At 49.9% G+C, this 19,334-nt stretch overlaps 1 protein-coding gene across 2 annotated transcripts; it reads left to right on the top strand.

Annotated features, from left to right (window-relative positions):
* Positions 1-334: 334 nt before the first annotated feature.
* Positions 335-8,217, top strand: LOC144674821 (fucolectin-1-like). Of its 2 annotated transcripts, none has more exons than XM_078536023.1 (4): positions 335-479; positions 4,730-4,797; positions 5,932-6,217; positions 6,972-7,220. In XM_078536023.1, the coding sequence occupies exons 2-4, from the start codon at positions 4,731-4,733 to the stop codon at positions 7,123-7,125; spliced, it is 507 nt and encodes a 168-aa protein (XP_078392149.1). In that variant the 5' UTR covers positions 335-479; position 4,730; the 3' UTR covers positions 7,126-7,220. The 2 variants fall into 2 exon arrangements, with proteins under 2 accessions (XP_078392149.1, XP_078392148.1); XM_078536022.1 differs by having other exon boundaries at positions 341-494; positions 6,972-8,217.
* The last annotated feature ends 11,117 nt before the right edge of the window (positions 8,218-19,334 follow it).

Below are 19,334 nucleotides of genomic sequence, written 5' to 3' on the forward strand. Positions count from 1 at the left end.
GGAGTGAGCGGGAAAATGGGGTTGAAGCCCAAGATCGGCCATGATGGTCCTGAATGGCGGAACAGGCTGGATGGGCTGAGTGGCCTATTCCTGCTCCTATTCCTTGTGTTCTTGTGTTTTCTCTCTCTCCCTCTCTCTCTGTCTCTGTAGCTCTCCCTCTCTCTCTGTCTCTGTAGCTCTCCCTCTCTCTCTGTCTCTGTAGCTCTCTCTCTCTTCCCTCTTGGTCACTGTCTCTCACTCTCACTTTATTTTGATTTCCAGATAGTTTACTTTGTTTACTGGTTTCACAATCCCTCAACCTCATCTCCCCCTCTGTTGCAATGTCCCACGCTGAAGAACTGGCTGCTGACCAATACATTGTGTCACAGGTGGAATCTCAGAGATGAGGTGGGGATTATAAATGAGGAACGACAGCAACATTAACCAGCAGAGCATCTGCAGAGCCAGCTCATCCACACCCTTGGAAACAAACTCACCAGGTAAGAGCGACCGAAGTACGAGTCAAGCTGCACATCTTCACCAAAAAACCAACATAAAATGCCAAACATTGCACAAGACAGTGACAATTGTAGCCTGTGTTTAGTGTGAGCTGGTCTCTGTGAGTGTGTTAATATTTACAGGGGGTCCCCGGGAGTGTGTTAATATTTACAGGGGGTCTCCGGGAGTGTGTTAATATTTACAGGGGGTCTCTGTGAGTGTGTTAATATTAACAGGGGGTCCCCGGGAGTGTGTTAATATTTACAGGGGGTCTCCGGGAGTGTGTTAATATTTACAGGGGGTCCCCGGGAGTGTGTTAATATTTACAGGGGGTCTCCGGGAGTGTGTTAATATTTACAGGGGGTCTCCGGGAGTGTGTTAATATTTACAGGGGGTCCCCGGGAGTGTGTTAATATTTACAGGGGGTCTCCGGGAGTGTGTTAATATTTACAGGGGGTCCCCGGGAGTGTGTTAATATTTACAGGGGGTCCCCGGGAGTGTGTTAATATTTACAGGGGGTCCCCGGGAGTGTGTTAATATTTACAGGGGGTCCCCGGGAGTGTGTTAATATTTACAGGGGGTCCCCGGGAGTGTGTTAATATTTACAGGGGGTCTCCGGGAGTATGTTAATATTTACAGGGTGTCTCTGTGAGTGTGTTAATATTTACAAGGGGTCTCCGGGAGTGTGTTAATATTTACAGGGGGTCTCTGTGAGTGTGTTAATATTTACAGGGGGTCCCCGGGAGTGTGTTAATATTTACAGGGGGTCTCTGTGAGTGTGTTAATATTTACAGGGGGTCCCCGGGAGTGTGTTAATATTTACAGGGGGTCTCTGTGAGTGTGTTAATATTTACAGGGGGTCCCCGGGAGTGTGTTAATATTTACAGGGGGTCTCTGTGAGTGTGTTAATATTTACAGGGGGTCTCCGGGAGTGTGTTAATATTTACAGGGGGTCTCCGGGAGTTTGTTAATATTTACAGGGGGTCCCCGGGAGTGTGTTAATATTTACAGGGGGTCTCCGGGAGTGTGTTAATATTTACAGGGGGTCTCCGGGAGTATGTTAATATTTACAGGGTGTCTCTGTGAGTGTGTTAATATTTACAAGGGGTCTCCGGGAGTGTGTTAATATTTACAGGGGGTCTCTGTGAGTGTGTTAATATTTACAGGGGGTCCCCGGGAGTGTGTTAATATTTACAGGGGGTCTCTGTGAGTGTGTTAATATTTACAGGGGGTCCCCGGGAGTGTGTTAATATTTACAGGGGGTCTCTGTGAGTGTGTTAATACTTACAGGGGGTCCCCGGGAGCGTGTTAATATTTACAGGGGGGTCTCCGGGAGCGTGTTAATATTTACAGGGGGTCTCCGGGAGTGTGTTAATATTTACAGGGTGTCTCCGGGAGTGTGTTAATATTTACAGGGGGTCTCCGGGAGTGTGTTAATATTTACAGGGGGTCTCCGGGAGCATGTTAATATTTACAGGGGGTCTCCGGGAGCGTGTTAATATTTACAGGGGGTCTCCGGGAGTGTGTTAATATTTACAGGGGGTCTCCGGGAGTGTGTTAATATTTACAGGGGGTCTCCGGGAGTGTGTTAATATTTACAGGGGGTCTTTGTGAGTATGTTAATATTTACAGGGGGTCTCTGGGAGTGTGTTAATATTTACAGGGGGGTCTCCGGGAGTGTGTTAATATTTACAGGGGGCCCCAAGGAGTGTGTTAATATTTACAGGGGGTCTCCGGGAGTGTGTTAATATTTACAGGGGGTCTCCGGGAGTGTGTTAATAGCTACAGGGGGCCCCAAGGAGTGTGTTAATATTTACAGGGTGTCTCCGTGAGTGTGTTAATATTTACAGGGGGTCTCCGGGAGTGTGTTAATATTTACAGGGGGTCTCTGGGAGTGTGTTAATATTTACAGGGGGTCTCCGGGAGTGTGTTAATATTTACAGGGGGTCTCCGGGAGTGTGTTAATATTTACAGGGGGTCACCGGGAGAGTGTTAATATTTACAGGGGGTCTCCGGGAGTGTGTTAATATTAACAGGGGGGTCTCTGTGAGTGTGTTAATATTTACAGGGGGTCACCGGGAGTGTATTAATATTTACAGGGCGTCTCCGGGAGTGTGTTAATATTTACAGGGGGTCTCCGGGAGTGTGTTAATATTTACAGGGGGTCCCCGGGAGTGTGTTAATATTTACAGGGCGTCTCCGGGAGTGTGTTAATATTTACAGGGCATCTCCGGGAGTGTGTTAATATTTACAGGGCGTCTCCGGGAGTGTGTTAATATTTACAGGGGGTCCCCGGGAGTGTGTTAATATTCACAGGGGTTCTCTGTGAGTGTGTTAATATTTACAGGGTGTCTCCAGGAGTGTGTTAATATTTACAGGGGGTCTCCGGGAGTGTGTTAATATTTACAGAGGGTCTCTGTGAGTGTGTTAATATTTACAGAGGTCTCTGGGAGTGTGTTAATATTTACAGGGAGTCTCCGGGAGTATGTTAATATTTACAGGAGGTCTCCGGGAGTGTGTTAATATTTACAGGGGGTCTCTGGGAGTGTGTTAATATTTACAGGGGGTCTCCGGGAGTGTGTTAATATTTACAGGGGGTCTCCGGGAGTGTGTTAATATTTACAGGGGGTCACCGGGAGAGTGTTAATATTTACAGGAGGTCTCCAGGAGTGTGTTAATATTTACAGGGGGGTCTCTGTGAGTGTGTTAATATTTACAGGGGGTCACCGGGAGTGTGTTAATATTTACAGGGCGTCTCCGGGAGTGTGTTAATATTTACAGGGGGTCCCCGGGAGTGTGTTAATATTTACAGGGGGTCCCCGGGAGTGTGTTAATATTTACAGGGCGTCTCCGGGAGTGTGTTAATATTTACAGGGCGTCTCCGGGAGTGTGTTAATATTTACAGGGGGTCACCGGGAGTGTGTTAATATTTACAGGGCGTCTCCGGGAGTGTGTTAATATTTACAGGGGGTCCCCGGGAGTGTGTTAATATTTACAGGGGGTCTCTGTGAGTGTGTTAATATTTACAGGGGGTCTCCGGGAGTGTGTGAATATTTACAGGGTGTCTCCGGGAGTGTGTTAATATTTACAGAGGGTCTCTGTGAGTGTGTTAATATTTACAGGGGGTCTCTGGGAGCGTGTTAATATTTACAGGGGGTCTCCGGGAGTGTATTAATATTTACAGGGGGTCTCCGGGAGTGTGTTAATATTTACAGGCGGCCCCCGGGAGTGTGTTAAAATTTACAGGGGGTGTCCGGGAGTGTGTTAATATTTACAGGGGGTGTCCGGGAGTGTGTTAATATTTACAGGGGGAGTCCGGGAGTGTGTTAATATTTACAGAGGCTGTCCGGGAGTGTGTTAATATTTACAGGGGGCCCCCAGGAGTGTGTTAATATTTACAGGGGGCACCTGGGAGTGGAACTTAAATTTAAACAACGAACGTGGAACCTTAACTAGCCTCAGTAACGGTGACCATGAAACCATTATCAGTTGTTGTAAAAATCCATCTGGTTCACTAATGCCTGTTAGGGAAGGAAATCTGCCATCCTTACCTGGTCTGGCCTACATGTGACTCCAGACCCACAGCAATGTGGTTGATGCCCTCTGAAATGGCCGAGCAAGTCATTCAGTTCAAGGACAATCAGGCATGGGCAACAAATGCGGGGTATGTCTTATGGTACCATGAAAGGGTTAAATAAAATGGATGTAAGTACACCCACAGTGCTGTTAGGGAGGGAGTACCAGGATTTTGACCCAGCGACAGTGAAGGAACAGCGATATGTTTCCAAGTCAGGATGGTGAGTGACTTGGAGGGGAACTTCCAGGTGGTGGTGTTCCCATCTATCTGCTGCCCTTGTCCTTCTAGATGGTAGTGGTCGTGGGTTTGGAAGGTGCTGTCTGAGGAGCCTTGGTGAGTTCCTGCAGTGCATCTTGTAGATGGTACACACACTGCTGATACCGTGTGTCGGTGGTCACATTCCTGGTCTATCTTTAATCTTTTCCATAATGATGATGAATCTAAGTTGAGCAAATCTGAATTCTGATCACTATCACTCAAATCCCCTCCCACTGATACTCCTCCATCTGCCCAGATCCATCCCCTGGTACCAAGATAAGGGCAGCCATTAACTGGTCTTTCTCAGATTGTGTAAGGTCCCTGAGCTGATGATAACTGGGAAGAGCTGTAAATTTGAGGAATTATTTGTGAGGTGTAAGTAGACCAGGTGTTAAATCCCCGTCTGTCTCTCCGCAGGATGCTCCTCCAAGTTTTTGCTGTTCTTCTAGTGGTGTCTGGATTAGGAAAAGCCCACATTGATCCAGGTAAGGAGCAAGCCGGTTTTCCGGGATGGATATGAGTCTGAGGTGGGATGCAGAGCGGAGAATCGGAGGGAGAGAGAAAGAAAAGGACAGTGACACAGAGAGAAAGAGGGAGCGGGGTAAAGAGATAGAGAAGTGGAGAGGGATGAAGAGAGAGTGCTTATGGGAGAAAGACAGACACTGATCGATTTTAAAATCGAGGCATTGCCTGACTGGGAGCCAATGCAGGGTACTGAGACCAGGGGTGAGTCGGTGGTTAGGAAGGCAAATGCAATGTTGGCATTTATTTCGAGAGGACTAGAATATAAAAGCAGGGATGTGCTGCTGAGGCTTTATAAGGCTCTGGTCAGACCACATTTAGAATATTGTGAGCAATTTTGGGCCCCGTATCTCAGGAAGGATGTGCTGGCCCTGGAGAGGGTCCAGAGGAGGTTCACGTGAATGACCGCAGGAATGAAAGGCTTAACATATGAGGAACGTTTGAGGACGCTGGGTCTATACTCGATGGAGTTTAGAAGGATGAGGGGGGATCTGATTGAAACTTACAGAATACTGAAAGGCCTGGATAGAGTGGACGTGGGGAAGATGTTTCCATTAGTAGGGGAGACTAGGACCCGAGGGCACAGCCTCAGAGTAAAGGGAAGACCTTTTAGAACAGAGATGAGGAGAAACTTCTTTAGCCAGCGAGTGGTGAATCTATGGAACTCATTGCCACAGAAGGCTGTGGAGGCCAGGTCATTGAGTGTGTTTAAGACCGAGATAGATAGGTTCTTGATTAGTAAGGAGACCAAAGGTTAAGGGGAGAAGGCGGGAGAAGGGGGTTGAGAAACTTATCAGCCATGATTGAATGGCGGAGCAGACTCGATGGGCCGATTGGCCTAATTTCTGCCCCTATGTCTTATGGTCTTATGGGTGGTGGGCGAACAGGACTCAGTGTAATTTAGGATATGTGCAGCAGAGTTTTAACTGAGTTGAGGGTTAGGGAGAATGGAAGATTGGCCAGGAGAACATGTGGAGTCTGAAGGTAAGCCACACCCTAACAGTGCAGTTCCCCATGGAGGGAGAATGAACAAGGTGCTCATTGTAATGTTTCAAGAAGTTTATGGAACCCTCTAAATCTCTGTGTTTAACCTTTAGACATTAACTTGGCCCTGCAAGGCAGAGCCACTCAGTCCAGCTTGGAAAATTATCTCGGGAATGCCATCAATGCAATAGACGGGAACGTGAACTCGGACTGCAGCCTGGGTTCCTGCTCCATCACTACCTCCGAGATGGAGCCCTGGTGGAGGGTGGACCTTCTCCACCCCTTTATGGTGGGCACCGTGTCCATCACTAACAGGATAGACGGGGTTCCGGGAGACCTGAACGGAGCAGAGGTCCGTATTGGAGACTCGCTTGAAGACAATGGCAAATCCAATGCCAGGTAAACGGCAACTACAGGCAAACTTCAGCTATAGAAAAATTCCTGTGACAGGCAAACCCCTGCTACAGTCAAGCTCTAGGTGCAGGCAAAAACTCCCACTACAGGCAAAACCACCAGCTACAGCAAACTCCCGCTACAGGCAAACCCTCACTAAAGGCAAGCTCCTGCTACAGCCAAACTGCAGCTGCAAACACCTGTTCCAGACAAATTCCTGTTACGGGCAATCTCACACTACAGGTAAACTCCAGCTGCTGACAAATTCCCACTACAGGAAAACTAGCCAGAGGCAAACTCCTGCTGCAGGCAAACTCCCACTACAGACAAACTCCTGCTGCAAGCAAACTCCCACTACAGACAAACTCCTGTTACAGGCAATCTCACACTACAGGCAAACTTGCCAGAGGCAAACCCCCTGCTACAGACAAACTCCTGCTACAGGCAAATTCCCAACGACAGGCAAACTCCAGTTACAGGCAAACTAGCCAGAGGAAAGCTCCTGCGACAGGTAGATTACATTAAAAGTGAATTTCCACAACAGGCACACTACAAATCCCATAAAACCTCTTGGTGAGGGCTTTGGGAGTCAATTAGAGCTTTCAAAATAGAGCTCAATAGATTTTACTGGGCAAGGGTTTTGTGGGATATGGAGCAAAGCTGGGAAAATAGGGTTGGGGCTTAGAATTTGGCAGAAAAGTCTAGAGGGGCTGAATGGCCTCTTATTCTTCCTAATGTCCTTGTGTTTCTGTGTTGGCAGGTGTGGAGTGGTTGAGTCCATCAGTCCTGGAGAAACACAGCACTTTAGCTGCAATGGGATGATCGGCCGATACGTCACCGTGGTGATACCCGGTCGGCACACCTCTCTGGCAATCGCTGAGATCACCGTGTTTGGACCTGGCCATCACCATTGAGCAGCAGGATGGCCAATCACAGGGTGCGTGGCAGTGAAACCCAGGTTCAGTATCACCCTCCCCCATCCCCTCCCATACCAGCACCAGCCGGAGACAGAGAGTAACATAGAGAATGATCCCTGGGCAGAGAGTGACCGCTGGACAGAGAGTGACCCCCAGGACAGAGAGCGACCATTGGACTGAGAGTGATCCCTGAGTAGGGAGTCACTGCTGGACGGTGAGTGGCCTCAGGACAGAGAGTAATATTAGAGAGTAACATTGGACAGAAAGTGACCCCTGGACAGGGTAACATTGGAGAGTGACCCTTGGGTAGAGGGTGACCACTGGACAAAGAGTAACATCAGAGATTGACCCTTGGACAGAGAGTGACCACTGGACAAAGAGTGACCGCTGGGCAGAAGGTGACCACCAGACAGAGAGGGACACCAGGACAGAGAATAGCATCAGTATGAACCTTGAACAGACAGTGACTACTGGACAGAGAGTAACATTGGAGAGTGATCCCTGGACAGAGAGTGACCACTGGATACAGAGTAACATCAGAGAGTGACCCCTGGACAGAGAGTGACCCTTGGGCAGAGAGCAACATCAGAGAGTGACCCCTGGACAGGGAGTGACCCCTGGACAGGGAGTGAACTCTGGCCAGAGAGTAACATCAGTGGTGAGCCCTGAACAGACAGTTCAGATGACCGGACAGAGAGTAATATTGGAGAATTACACTTGGACATAGAGTGACCCCTGGACAGGGAGTGACCCTTGGACAGAGGGTGACCACTGGACCAAGAGAGAGCTGTGAAACTGTCAGTGTTGCCCCTCAGAGCTGCGTGTTGATGGAATGTTTGATTTGATGCAGGGATGTGAAGTGAATCCCTGCACTGCCCATGGTTTGAGTTCCCTACAATCTGCTTTGATTCGCTCGGTCTGGGGATCCTCGAACGCTTTCCCTGTGCCTCCTCCCTGAACCTCTGGATCTCCGCCATCGTGTGCACCGTTAACACTGGTCGTGCGCTCGCATCGCTGACTCAGTTTGACCTGTAATGAGATCTTGCTGTTCCGGAATGTTCCTCGATTAATAAAGTGATTTGACCTCTCGGACGGTTTGTTTATTCACCCGAAAGTTATGGCGGGACAGTAACCCGGGGGAAAGGAAATGGCCAGCCTGGGAATTGCACGGAAAGTAGGAATTCATTCAGTGGGGCGGCAGGATGGATTTGCTAGAATGTTCCTCCCCTCTGTTGCAGCGATTCCACGGGGAACAAATGAATCCGGGTCCTCGGCATTTCTCCTGCTTTTTAAAGTTGCCGCCTCTGTTTTGGAAGCATTCCTGGAGATTCCGACGCATGGCCTCCAACCGCCTCACCCAGTCGAGCAGCCTTCCCCTCCCCCAACCACACCCCTGACACTCTGGTAAGGAGGTGAAGACATATTGTTGAAGTATTATTGCCTGATTTTCCTGTTGGGTCCTTGCTACCCAGTGAGTGTCCCGGAGATTAGCCTAGAGACTCCAGGGGAGTTCCTGGAGAATTGGGAATTGCGTCAGGAGTATTGTGCACAGTTTTGGTTTTATGCAAAGAAGGATATACTGGCCATGGAGGGAGCACAATGGAGGTTCACCAGACCGATCCCTGGGATGGCGGGACTCTTTTATGAGGGGAGGTTGAGGAGACGGGGCCTGTATTCTCTAGAGTTTGGAAGAATGAGGGGCGATCTCACTGAAAGTTACATTTTTACAGGGCGTGACAGGGTGGGGTGCAGCAAAGACGTTTCCCTTGGCTGGTGGGGCGGGGTCTAGAACCAGGGGGCACAGTCTCAGAATAAGGGGCAGGTCCTTTAGGATTGAAATGAAGAGGAATTTCTTCCCTCAGGGGGGTGGTGAATTTTTGGAATTCTCTACCCCAGAGGCTGTGGAAGTTCAGTGACTGAGTTTGTCCAAGACAGAGATCGATAGATTTCTAGATATTAACGATAGCGCAGGGAAGATGTTGAGAAGGGAGAAGATCAGCCATGATCTACTTGAATGGCAGAACAGGTCAAGGGGCTGAATGGCCTCCTATTGCCCCTGTTTCCTATGTTCCTAACCCACTGGGCTCTTCATGCCACTTGGCTTTGTTGGGGGGAGTCACCTCTCCCTACCGCCCACTCAACAAACCCCTCCCTCCCCCAAACCCCCTCCTCCCCCAGACCCGGCCCCCTCTGGCTGGGGTCCGTCCAAGACTCCGGACCCCGATTCTCTGTCCGGTTGGAGCTTGGCGTGCCCTCCCTGACCTCCCCACTGTGGGAGGGCCAGCAGGAGAGGCGGGCAGATACCTCGGACAGTTGTGGGGCATGGTGGAGAGTCCAGGGATATGGGGGTGAGGCCACGGAGGGATTTGAAAACAGGGGTGAGAATTTTAACACTGAGACTTTGCTTGAGTGGGCACCAGTGTAGGTCGGTGGGCACGGAGGGCGAGAGAGGGGGAAACAGGGTGGTAAAAGATCAAAGGGGATTTTACGGAGCAGACAACATAATGACTGCCTTAGGGGAGCGTCACAGTGTTGACAGACTGAGGGGGATCAATAGACTGAGACGGCAGCTGAACATGGCGCACGCTTCAGCTTGAATTGTGTGCTCAGATTTTCAGAGAGTGGATCTGGAACCCATAACATTCTGGCGCCAAAGCGAAGGGGGGGGTTAATCCAGCGAGTCACAGCTTGTTCTGGAGCTGAATGAACCAGTATTAAGTTCAGCTGTTGTCTCAGTCTATCAGACTTTCGGCATTGGCAAAGCTCTGCCAAAACTGCGACAGTTCCTTAAAACAGTCATTATCATGTCTGCTTTATATAAAATCCTCTCCCAATTTTCCCTTCCTGTTAATGACCTGCCTGGGGTTTCTGCAATCGAATGCAGCCTTTTGCGAAAGGGGGAATGCTCTCCTCTCCCTCCCACCCTCTGGCTGGGAAAATCCCACTGGAATTCTAGCTGATTAATGTGCGTTTGTGTTTAATGAGGCTGGAGTTAATTTGACAGTTCGTAAAACTGCCACGTTTAATTAGGCTGTCTGGAGGTGAGGGTCACTTCTGGGTATCTGAAACCCCCTCAGAGTTTCCATTCCAGATGTCTGCTCCTTGAGATTAATCTTCGGGGACGTCAATCTTTACCCGTTTGACCAAGTGATCGCCGATGGTTCAAGTATTTGAGATGTCTATTTCCGTCATGTGGGTCAGATTTCCCGGAACCACACTATCCTCACGGAATAGGTTCTGTTCGGAATAACGAGGATGTTAACTGAAATGGCGGAATGTTAAAGTAGGTGCTGGAACAGAGAGATCTGGGCAATGTGTACATCTCAACTGATAAAAACAAAAAGCTAAAAGCTACTGCGGATGCTGGAAATCCAAAACAAAAACAGAATTACCTGGAAAAACTCAGCAGGTCTGGCAGCATCGGTGGAGAAGAAATCAGTTGACGTTTCGAGTCCTCACGACCACCCACCCCCATTAGAGCTGTACCTTGAGTGTCCTGCTATCCATTCTTAATTAGCACTTTTCTTAGATAATATCACCACCTTCAACACCTCTTTGATCCTTTTGTCTGTGGCATCTTTTGATTATCTGCTCCTATCACTGCTTGCTTATCTCCACAACCACCACACCCTCAACTTCTCTCCCCCCGCCCCCCACCTTAAACCAGCTTATATTTCACCCCTCTCCTAACTATACTCAGTTCTGCCGAAGGGTCGTGAGGACTCGAAACGTCAACTGTTTTCTTCTCCACCGATGCTGCCACACCTGCTGAGTTTTTCCAGGTAATTCTGTTTTTGTTTTATACATCTCAACTGGCAGGCCAAGTTAAAAAGAGGAATACGCGATCTTTGACTTTCTAACTTTAGGCTACGTTTGCAGGGCTGTGGGGGAACTACAGAGGAGTGGGGCTAATTGATAGGCTCTTTCAAGGAGGTGACACTGGGAGAGATGGGTCCAATGGTCTTCTCCTGGGGTGAATGATCAATGGGGTCACAGGATATAAAAGAGAGGAAATTATATTCAACCTTTATAAAACTGGTTAGGCTGCAGCTGGAGAATTGGGTTTGATTCTGGGCAGCGCAGGTTAGGAAGGATGGGAAGAGCATAGGGAGCGTTCAGAGGGGATTGACCAGGACTATTCCAGGGATGAGAGAGTTCAGTTCGTGTAGAGAGACTGGAGAAGCCGGGATTGTTCCTCCTCAGAGCAGAGAAGGTTAAGGGGAGATTTAATCGAGGTGTTTAAAATCAGGAAAGGAACAGCAATAATTTTATGACGTGTCACTGCTCTTGATTCCAAATAAAGTTTCAAACTTATTGCCAAAGTAAACACACTGACAGCAGCAAATCTGAGGTCAAGGCAGAGAGATCATCTCTGAGGTCAGGGAGCCCTCCCTGTGACTGTCAGAGTGAAAGAATAATAACTGGAGCTTATCCCTGCTAACAGAGAGCTCGGTGTTTTCAACAATGATTAACTCTGTGTGAATACGCCCTGTAGGCACAGAGCTGGTTACTGGAAGTCCTGCCCAGAGTTCATTCTAACTGTTGGCTGACCTCCCATCATCCACTATCGACTCACATTAGCTCATCCAACACTCAGTGCTTCCTGTACCAAGTCCCATTACCCTGTCACACTCTCTGCAGCACTCCCTCCGTACAGGCCCTCTGACAGTGCAGCACTCCCTCAGTACTGACCCTCTGACAGTGCAGCACTCCCTCAGTCCTGACCCTCTGACAGTGCAGCACTCCCTCAGTACTGACCCTCCGACAGTGCAGCACTCCCTCAATACGACCCTCTGACAGTGCAGCACTCCCTCCGTACAGGCCCTCTGACAGTGCAGCACTCCCTCAGTACTGACCCTCCGACAGTGCAGCACTCCCTCAGTCCTGACCATCCGACAGTGCAGCACTCCCTCAGTACTGACGCTCCGACAGTGCAGCACTCCCTCAGTACTGACCCTCTGACAGTGCAGCACACCCTCAGTACTGACCCTCTGACAGTGCGGCTCTCCCTCAGTACCGACCCTCCGACAGTGCAGCACTCCCTCAGTACTGACCCTCCGACAGTGCAGTGCTCCCTATGTACTGACCTTCTGACAGTGCAGCACTCCCTCAGCACTGACGCTCCGACAGTGCAGCACTCCCTCAGTACTAACCCTCTGACAGTGCAGCACACCCTCAGCACTGATCCTCCGACAGTGCAGCACTCCCTCAATACTGACCCTTCCGACAGTGCAGCGCTCCCTCAATACGACCTTCTGACAGTGCAGCACTCCCTATGTACTGACCCTCCAAAAGTGCAGTGCTCCCTATGTACTGACCCTCCAACAGTGCAGCACTCCCTCAGTACTGAGCCCCTGACAGTGCAACACTCCCTCAGTCCTGACCCTCTTACAGTGCAGCACTCCCTCAGTCCTGACCCTCCAAGAGTGCAGCACTCCCTCAGTAGTGACCCTCTGACAGTGCAGCACTCCCTCACTACTGACTCAGCATTTGCAACAATCTTCGGCCAGAAGTGCTGAGTGGATGATCCATCTTGGCCTCCTCCAGAGGTCCCCAGTATCACAGATGCCAGTCTTCAGACAATTCGATTCACTCCACATGATATCAAGAAACAGCTGAAGGCACTGGATACTGCAAAGGCTATGGGCCCTGACAATATTCCGGCAATAGTACTGAAGACTTGTGCTCCAGAACTTGCCGTGCCCCTAGCCAAGCTGTTCCTGTACAGCTACAACACTGGCATCTACCCGGCTATGTGGAAAATTGCCCAGGTATGTCCTGTACACAAAAAGCAGGACAAATCCAACCCGGCCAATTACCACCCCATCAGTCTATTCTCCATCATCAGTAAAGTAATGGAAGGGGTCATCAACAGTGCTATCAAGCGGCACTTGCTTAGCAATAACCTGCTCATTGATACCCAGTTTGGGTTCCGCCAGGGCCACTCAGCTCCTGACCTCATTACAGCCTTGATTCAAACATGGACAAAAGAGCTGAACTCCCAAGGTGAGGTGAGAGTGACTGCCCTTGACAACAAGGCAGCATTTGACCGAGTGTGGCATCAAGGAGCCCTAGCAAAACTGGAGTCAATGGGAATCAGGGGGAAAAACTCTCCGCTGGGTGGAGTCATACCTAGCACAAAGGAAGATGGTTGTGGTTGTTGGAGGTCAGTCATCTCAGCTCCAGGACATCACTGCAGGAGTTCCTCAGGGTAGTGTCCTCGGCCCAACCATCTTCAGCTGCTTCATCAATGACCTTCCTTCCATCATAAGGTCAGAAGTGGGGATGTTCGCTGATGATTGCACAATGTTCAGCACCATTCACGACTCCTCAGATATTGAAGCAGTCCATGTCCAAATGCAGCAAGACCTGGGTGATATCCAGGCTTGGGCTGACAAGTGGCAAGTAACATTCACACCACACAAGTGCCAGGCAATGACCATCTCCAACAAGAGAGAATCTAACTGTCGCCCCTTGACATTCAATGGCATTACCATCACTGATTCCCCCACCATCAACATCCTGGGGGTTACCATTGACCAGAAACTGAACTGGACTAGCCATATAAATACTGTGGCTACAAGAGCAGGCCAGAGGTTAGGAATCCTGTGGCAAGTAACTAACCTCCTGACTCCTCAAAGCCTGTCCACCATCTACAAGGCACAAATTAGGAGTGTGATGGAATACTCCCCACTTGCCTGGATGAGTGTAGCTCCCACAACACTCAAGAAGCTGGACACCATCCAGGACAAAGCAGTCCACTTGATTGGCACCCCATCCACAAACATTCACTCCCTCCACCACCGACGCACAGTAGCAGCAGCGTTTACCATCTACAAGCTCCGTGCCTCAGGGAGATTGCTACACTCTTTCACGCGCATGTGCAAAAGAGCGCAGGCCCCGACTCTCCCTCCTCCACCCGCCCGCCCGCACAGGTTTGACGGGCCTTAATTGGCCTGCCCGCGTAAAATGGCGGCACGCAGCCAATCGCGGGTGGCGATCGACTCTGCCCCGCCCAGCCCGACCTACACAGGTAAATTTCCACCCCTTGATTTCAGGTGTGTCTGAACCTCCCAAGAAAGCCATAAAAATTCACCCAGCAATTGGGAACAAAGGTCTACACAGGCTAAACACATCAGGATTAACAGCAGAAGAGCTAAAGGATCCCCAAAAGACATGGATTACACTGGAGACCGGTTCAGGATCAGGTTAAACTTCCGTATTCATCGACTGGAGTTCATGTCATTTTGACAATAGCCCACAGAACCCATAGAGCACTTCATCAGTAGATGCAGAGAAAAGGGTGGGTACTGTGATTCTTCAAACGCAGAGCTAGCAGACAGAATTGTCCAGAATGATCTGCTAGACAAGCCCAAAATGTATCTTATCGAAGAGCTACTCAAGGATGGAGTTGAGTATGGAGCGATCCTCACAGCTTGATGAAGATCACAGGTCCTCAGTACAACCCCAATTGTTGACTCATTCACCAGAATAGCCAAACCCAAGGAGACATGTGGAAAGTGTGGACCTCTACAGGCACCAAGGAAAGGCCCGGTTTTCCATCACTCCTGCAAGGCCTGGGGCAGAAAGGGCCATTGGCAGCGGCAGTGACTAGAGCGAAGGCTGATGCAGCTACAACCAGACGTGCACTGATCCAGACAGACCGTACACAACGGGTACCTTCGAGCAGTAAGATTGACTATCGGGTATCCTGTCAGATACGTGTACACGAGGTGACTGACAAACCAGGAAATGACGGCGATGAGTACGATGAGATGAAGAGCAATGTTTCACTCTGTCAAACTTAAATGAACCCACAGTGTGTTTACCCAGGTCCCTTATGAGTGATTTCTACCTTTACATCAACACCACAACCACCTGGAAATTCCCCTCCAAGTCACTCACCATCCTCTCTTGGAAATATATCACCATCCCTTCACTGTCGCTGGGTCAAAATCCTGGAACTCCCTCCCTAACAGCACTGTGGGTGTACCTACACCACATGGACTGCAGCGGCTCAAGAAGGCAGCTCACCACCACCTTCTCAAGGGCAACCAGGGATGGGTAATAAATGCTGGCCCAGCCAGCAAAGCCCACATCCCGTGAATGAATAAAAAAAGACAGACACATTCACACACACACACACAGGGACACACACACAGAGACACAGATACAGAGATACAGACACAGACACACACACACACACACACACAGACACAGAGACACACACACACAGACACAGACACAGAGACACACACACACAGACATAGACACAGAGACACACACACACACACAGACACACACAAAGACACAGAGACACAGAGACACAGACAGGGACACACACTGAGACACACACACACAGACATAGACACAGAGACACACACACACACACAGACACACACAAAGACACAGAGACACAGAGACACAGACAGGGACACACACAGAGACACACACAGAGACACACACAGACACTTACAGACAGACACACACAGACAGAGACACACAGACAGACACACACAGACAGACACAGACACAGAGACACACACACACACAGACATAGACACAGAGACACACACACACACACACACAGACACACACAAAGACACAGAGACACAGAGACACAGACAGGGACACACACAGAGACACACACAGAGACACACACAGACACTTACAGACAGACACACACAGACAGAGACACTCACAGACAGAGACACTCACAGACAGAGACACACACAGACAGAGACACAGACAGAGTCACACAGACAGACAGACAGACAGAGATGTGCACACACACTCTCTCTCGCTCTGTTACCTGGACCACCGTGACGGTTTTGTTGCCCTTTCCCAGTGAATCCTGGAGCAGGTAGGTGAGCTTGGAATTCCGGAATGGGATGTGGTTCTGTTTGGCTCTCAGAGCCTGGATGACATCCCCGAGCGCCAGCAGGGATTTGTTGATATTCTGAGCCTCCTTCAACCTCTCACCTTCCGCTCCCGATTTCCAGACTCGCTCCGAGCCGGCCAAATCCACCAGGTTCAGCTTCCCTGTCAGGGCAGAACCAGGTCAGGACGGCCTTCACTCAGTGACATCAACCCCTGAGGGGGTGGGAACGTGGGGAGAGGGGTGTGTGCAGGGAGAGAGGAGCGGGGGTCACGGGGAGGAGGGGGGCGTGGGGGGTGGTGCGGGGAGAGGAGGTTGTGCAGGGAGGAGGGAGGGGCATGGGGAGAGAGGGGGGCACGGGGAGAGTGGGGGGCACGGGGAGAGAGGGGGGTGTGGGGGCGGCACAGGGAGAGGGGGCGTCGGGAGAGTGGGGGGCACGGGGAGAGTGGGGGGGCACGGTGAGAGAGGGGGGGCACGGGGAGAGGGGGGGGCACGGGGAGAGTGGGGGGCACGGGGAGAGAGGGGGCACGGGGAGAGAGGGGGGCACGGGGAGAGAGGGGGGGCACGGGGAGAGGGGGTCACGGGGAGAGAGGGGGGGCACGGGGAGAGTGGGGGGGCACGGGGAGAGAGGGGGGGCACGGGGAGAGAGGGGGGCACGGGGAGAGAGGGGGCACGGGGAGAGAGGGGGGCACGGGGAGAGAGGGGGCACGGGGAGAGGGGGGGCACGGGGAGAGAGGGGTGCGTGGGGAGAGTGGGGGGGCACGGGCAGGGGGGGGGCACGGGGAGAGAGGGGGGTGCGCGGGGAGAGAGGGGGGTGTGGGGAGAGTGGGGGGCACGGCGAGAGAGGGGGGGCACGGGGAGAGTGCGGGGCACGGGGAGAGAGGGGGGTGTGGGGAGAGTGGGGGGCACGGGGAGAGAGGGGGGTGTGGGGAGAGTGGGGGGCACGGGGAGAGAGGGGGGCACAGAGAGAGAGGGGGGCACGGGGAGAGAGGGGGGCACGGGGAGGGGGGGCACGGGGGAGAGAGCGGGGCACGGGGAGAGAGGGGGGCACGGGGAGAGAGGGGGGCACGGGGAGAGAGGGGGGCACGGGGAGGGGGGGCACGGGGAGTGAGGGGGACACGGGGAGAGAGGGGGGCATGGGGAGAGAGGGGGGCACGGGGAGGCGGGTATAGAGCGGGATGGGGGTGCAGTAGAACAGCATGTGGGGAGACCGGTGGTGAGGGATGGTTGGGGTGGGGAGATGTGGGGACACTGAGGTGGTGTGGCGGGGGACTGGGGGAGTGGGGAGACTTGATGGGGGGAGGCTGATTGGGGGGAGGCTGATTGGTGGGGGGGGGTGTGTGGGGAAGGTGGTGCTCCACAGGCGGGCTGCTGTGCATGGAGGAGGGGCATAGGGAACTGGCTGGTTGCTGAGGTGGATCGAGGCCCAGTGGTACAGGCCCTACCTGCCGTCTTGGTGTTGGTCCTGGTGTCCGTTCCTGTGACAGTGATGGTCAGCAGAGCGTGTGAGCGAGAGCTGTGCTGGTTCATGTTGGTGCTCTGGGTGATTTGGTGGTGTGTGTGTTTAGTGGTTTTACGGTTATAGATTTGATGGTGTGTGTGTTTAGTGGTTTTAAGGTTATAGATTTGGTGGTGTGTGTGTTTAGTGGTTTTATGGTTATCGATTTGATGGTGTGTGTGTTTAGTGGTTTTACGGTTATAGATTTGATGCTGTGTGTGTTTAGTGGTTTTAAGGTTATAGATTTGGTGCTGTGTATGTTTAGTGGTTTTAAGGTTATAGATTTGATGGTGTGTGTGTTTAGTGGTTTTAAGGTTATAGATTTGGTGGTGTGTGTGTTTAGTGGTTTTATGGTTATAGATTTGATGGTGTGTGTGTTTATTGGTTTTACGGTTATAGATTTGATGCTGTGTGTGTTTAGCAGTTTTAAGGTTATAGATTTGGTGGTGTGTTTGTTTAATGACATTGTGGTTATAGATTTGATGGTGTGTGTGTTTAGTGATATTGTGGTTATCGATTTGATGGTGTGTGTGTTTAGTGGTTTTAAGGTTATAGATTTGATGGTGTGTGTTTTCAGTGGTTTTAATGTTATAGATTTGATGGTGTTTGTGTTTAGTGATATTGTGGTTATAGATTTGATGGTGTGTGTGTTTAGTGATATTGTGGTTATCGATTTGATGGTGTGTGTGTTTAGTGGTTTTAAGGTTATAGATTTGATGGTGTGTGTTTTTAGTGGTTTTAATGTTATAGATTTGATGCTGTGTGTGTTTAGTGGTTTTAAGGTTATAGATTTGGTGGTGTGTATGTTTAGTGGTTTGAAGGTTATAGATTTGATGGTGTGTGTGTTTAGTAGTTTTAAGGTTATAGAATTGGTGGTGTGTATGTTTAGTGGTTTTAAGGTTATAGATTTGATGGTGTGTGTGTTTAGTGGATTTAAGGTTGTAGATTTGGTGGTTTGTGTGTTTAGTGGTTTTAAGGTTATAGATTTGATGGTGTGTGCGTTTAGTGGTTTGACGGTTATAGATTTGACGGTGTGTGTGTTTAGTGGTTTTATGGTTATCGATTTGACGGTGTGTGTGTTTAGTGGTTTTACGGTTATAGATTTGATGCTGTGTGTGTTTAGTGGTTTTAAGGTTATAGATTTGGTGGTGTGTATGTTTAGTGGTTTTAAGATTATAGATTTGATGCTGTGTGTGTTTAGTGATATTGTGGTTATAGATGTGATGGTGTGTGTGTTTAGTGGTTTTTATGTTATCGATTTGATGGTGTGTGTGTTTAGTGGTTTTAAGATTATCGATTTGATGGTGTGTATGTTTAGTGGTTTTACGGTTATCAATTTGATGGTGCGTGTGTTTAGTGGTTTTAAGATTATAGATTTGATGGTGTGTGTGTTTAGTGGTTTTAAGGTTATAGATTTGGTGGTGTGTGTGTTTAGTGGTTTTATGGTTATCGATTTGATGGTGTGTGTGTTTAGTGCTATTGTGGTTATAGATTTTATGGTGTGTGTGTTTAGTGGTTTTACGGTTATAGATTTGATGGTGTGTGTGTTTAGTGGTTTTACGGTTATCGATTTGATGGTGTGTGTTTAGTGGTTTTACGGTTATAGATTTGATGCTGTGTGTGTTTAGTGGTTTTAAGGTTATAGATTTGGTTGTGAGTATGTTTAGTGGTTTTAAGGTTATAGATTTGATGGTGTGTGTGTTTAGTGGTTTTGTGTTTATGGATTTGATGGTGTGTGTGTTTAGTGATATTGTGGTTATAGAGTTGATGGTGTGTGTGTTTAGTGCTATTGTGGTTATAGAATTGATGGTGTGTGAGTTTAGTGGTTTT

The sequence above is a fragment of the Cetorhinus maximus genome, chromosome 3 (assembly GCF_964194155.1).
Source record: "Cetorhinus maximus chromosome 3, sCetMax3.hap1.1, whole genome shotgun sequence".
Lineage (NCBI taxonomy): Eukaryota > Metazoa > Chordata > Chondrichthyes > Lamniformes > Cetorhinidae > Cetorhinus > Cetorhinus maximus.

What these genes read in the sequence shown, in the direction of transcription:
- LOC144674821 (XM_078536023.1), top strand. Translation starts at nt 4,731, where the DNA reads ATGCTCCTCCAAGTTTTTGCTGTTCTTCTAGTGGTGTCTGGATTAGGA. An exon ending in AAAAGCCCACATTGATCCAG is followed by an intron (nt 4,798 to 5,931) that starts GTAAGGAGCAAG and finishes TTTAACCTTTAG; the next exon opens with ACATTAACTTGGCCCTGCAA. An exon ending in AATGGCAAATCCAATGCCAG is followed by an intron (nt 6,218 to 6,971) that starts GTAAACGGCAAC and finishes CTGTGTTGGCAG; the next exon opens with GTGTGGAGTGGTTGAGTCCA.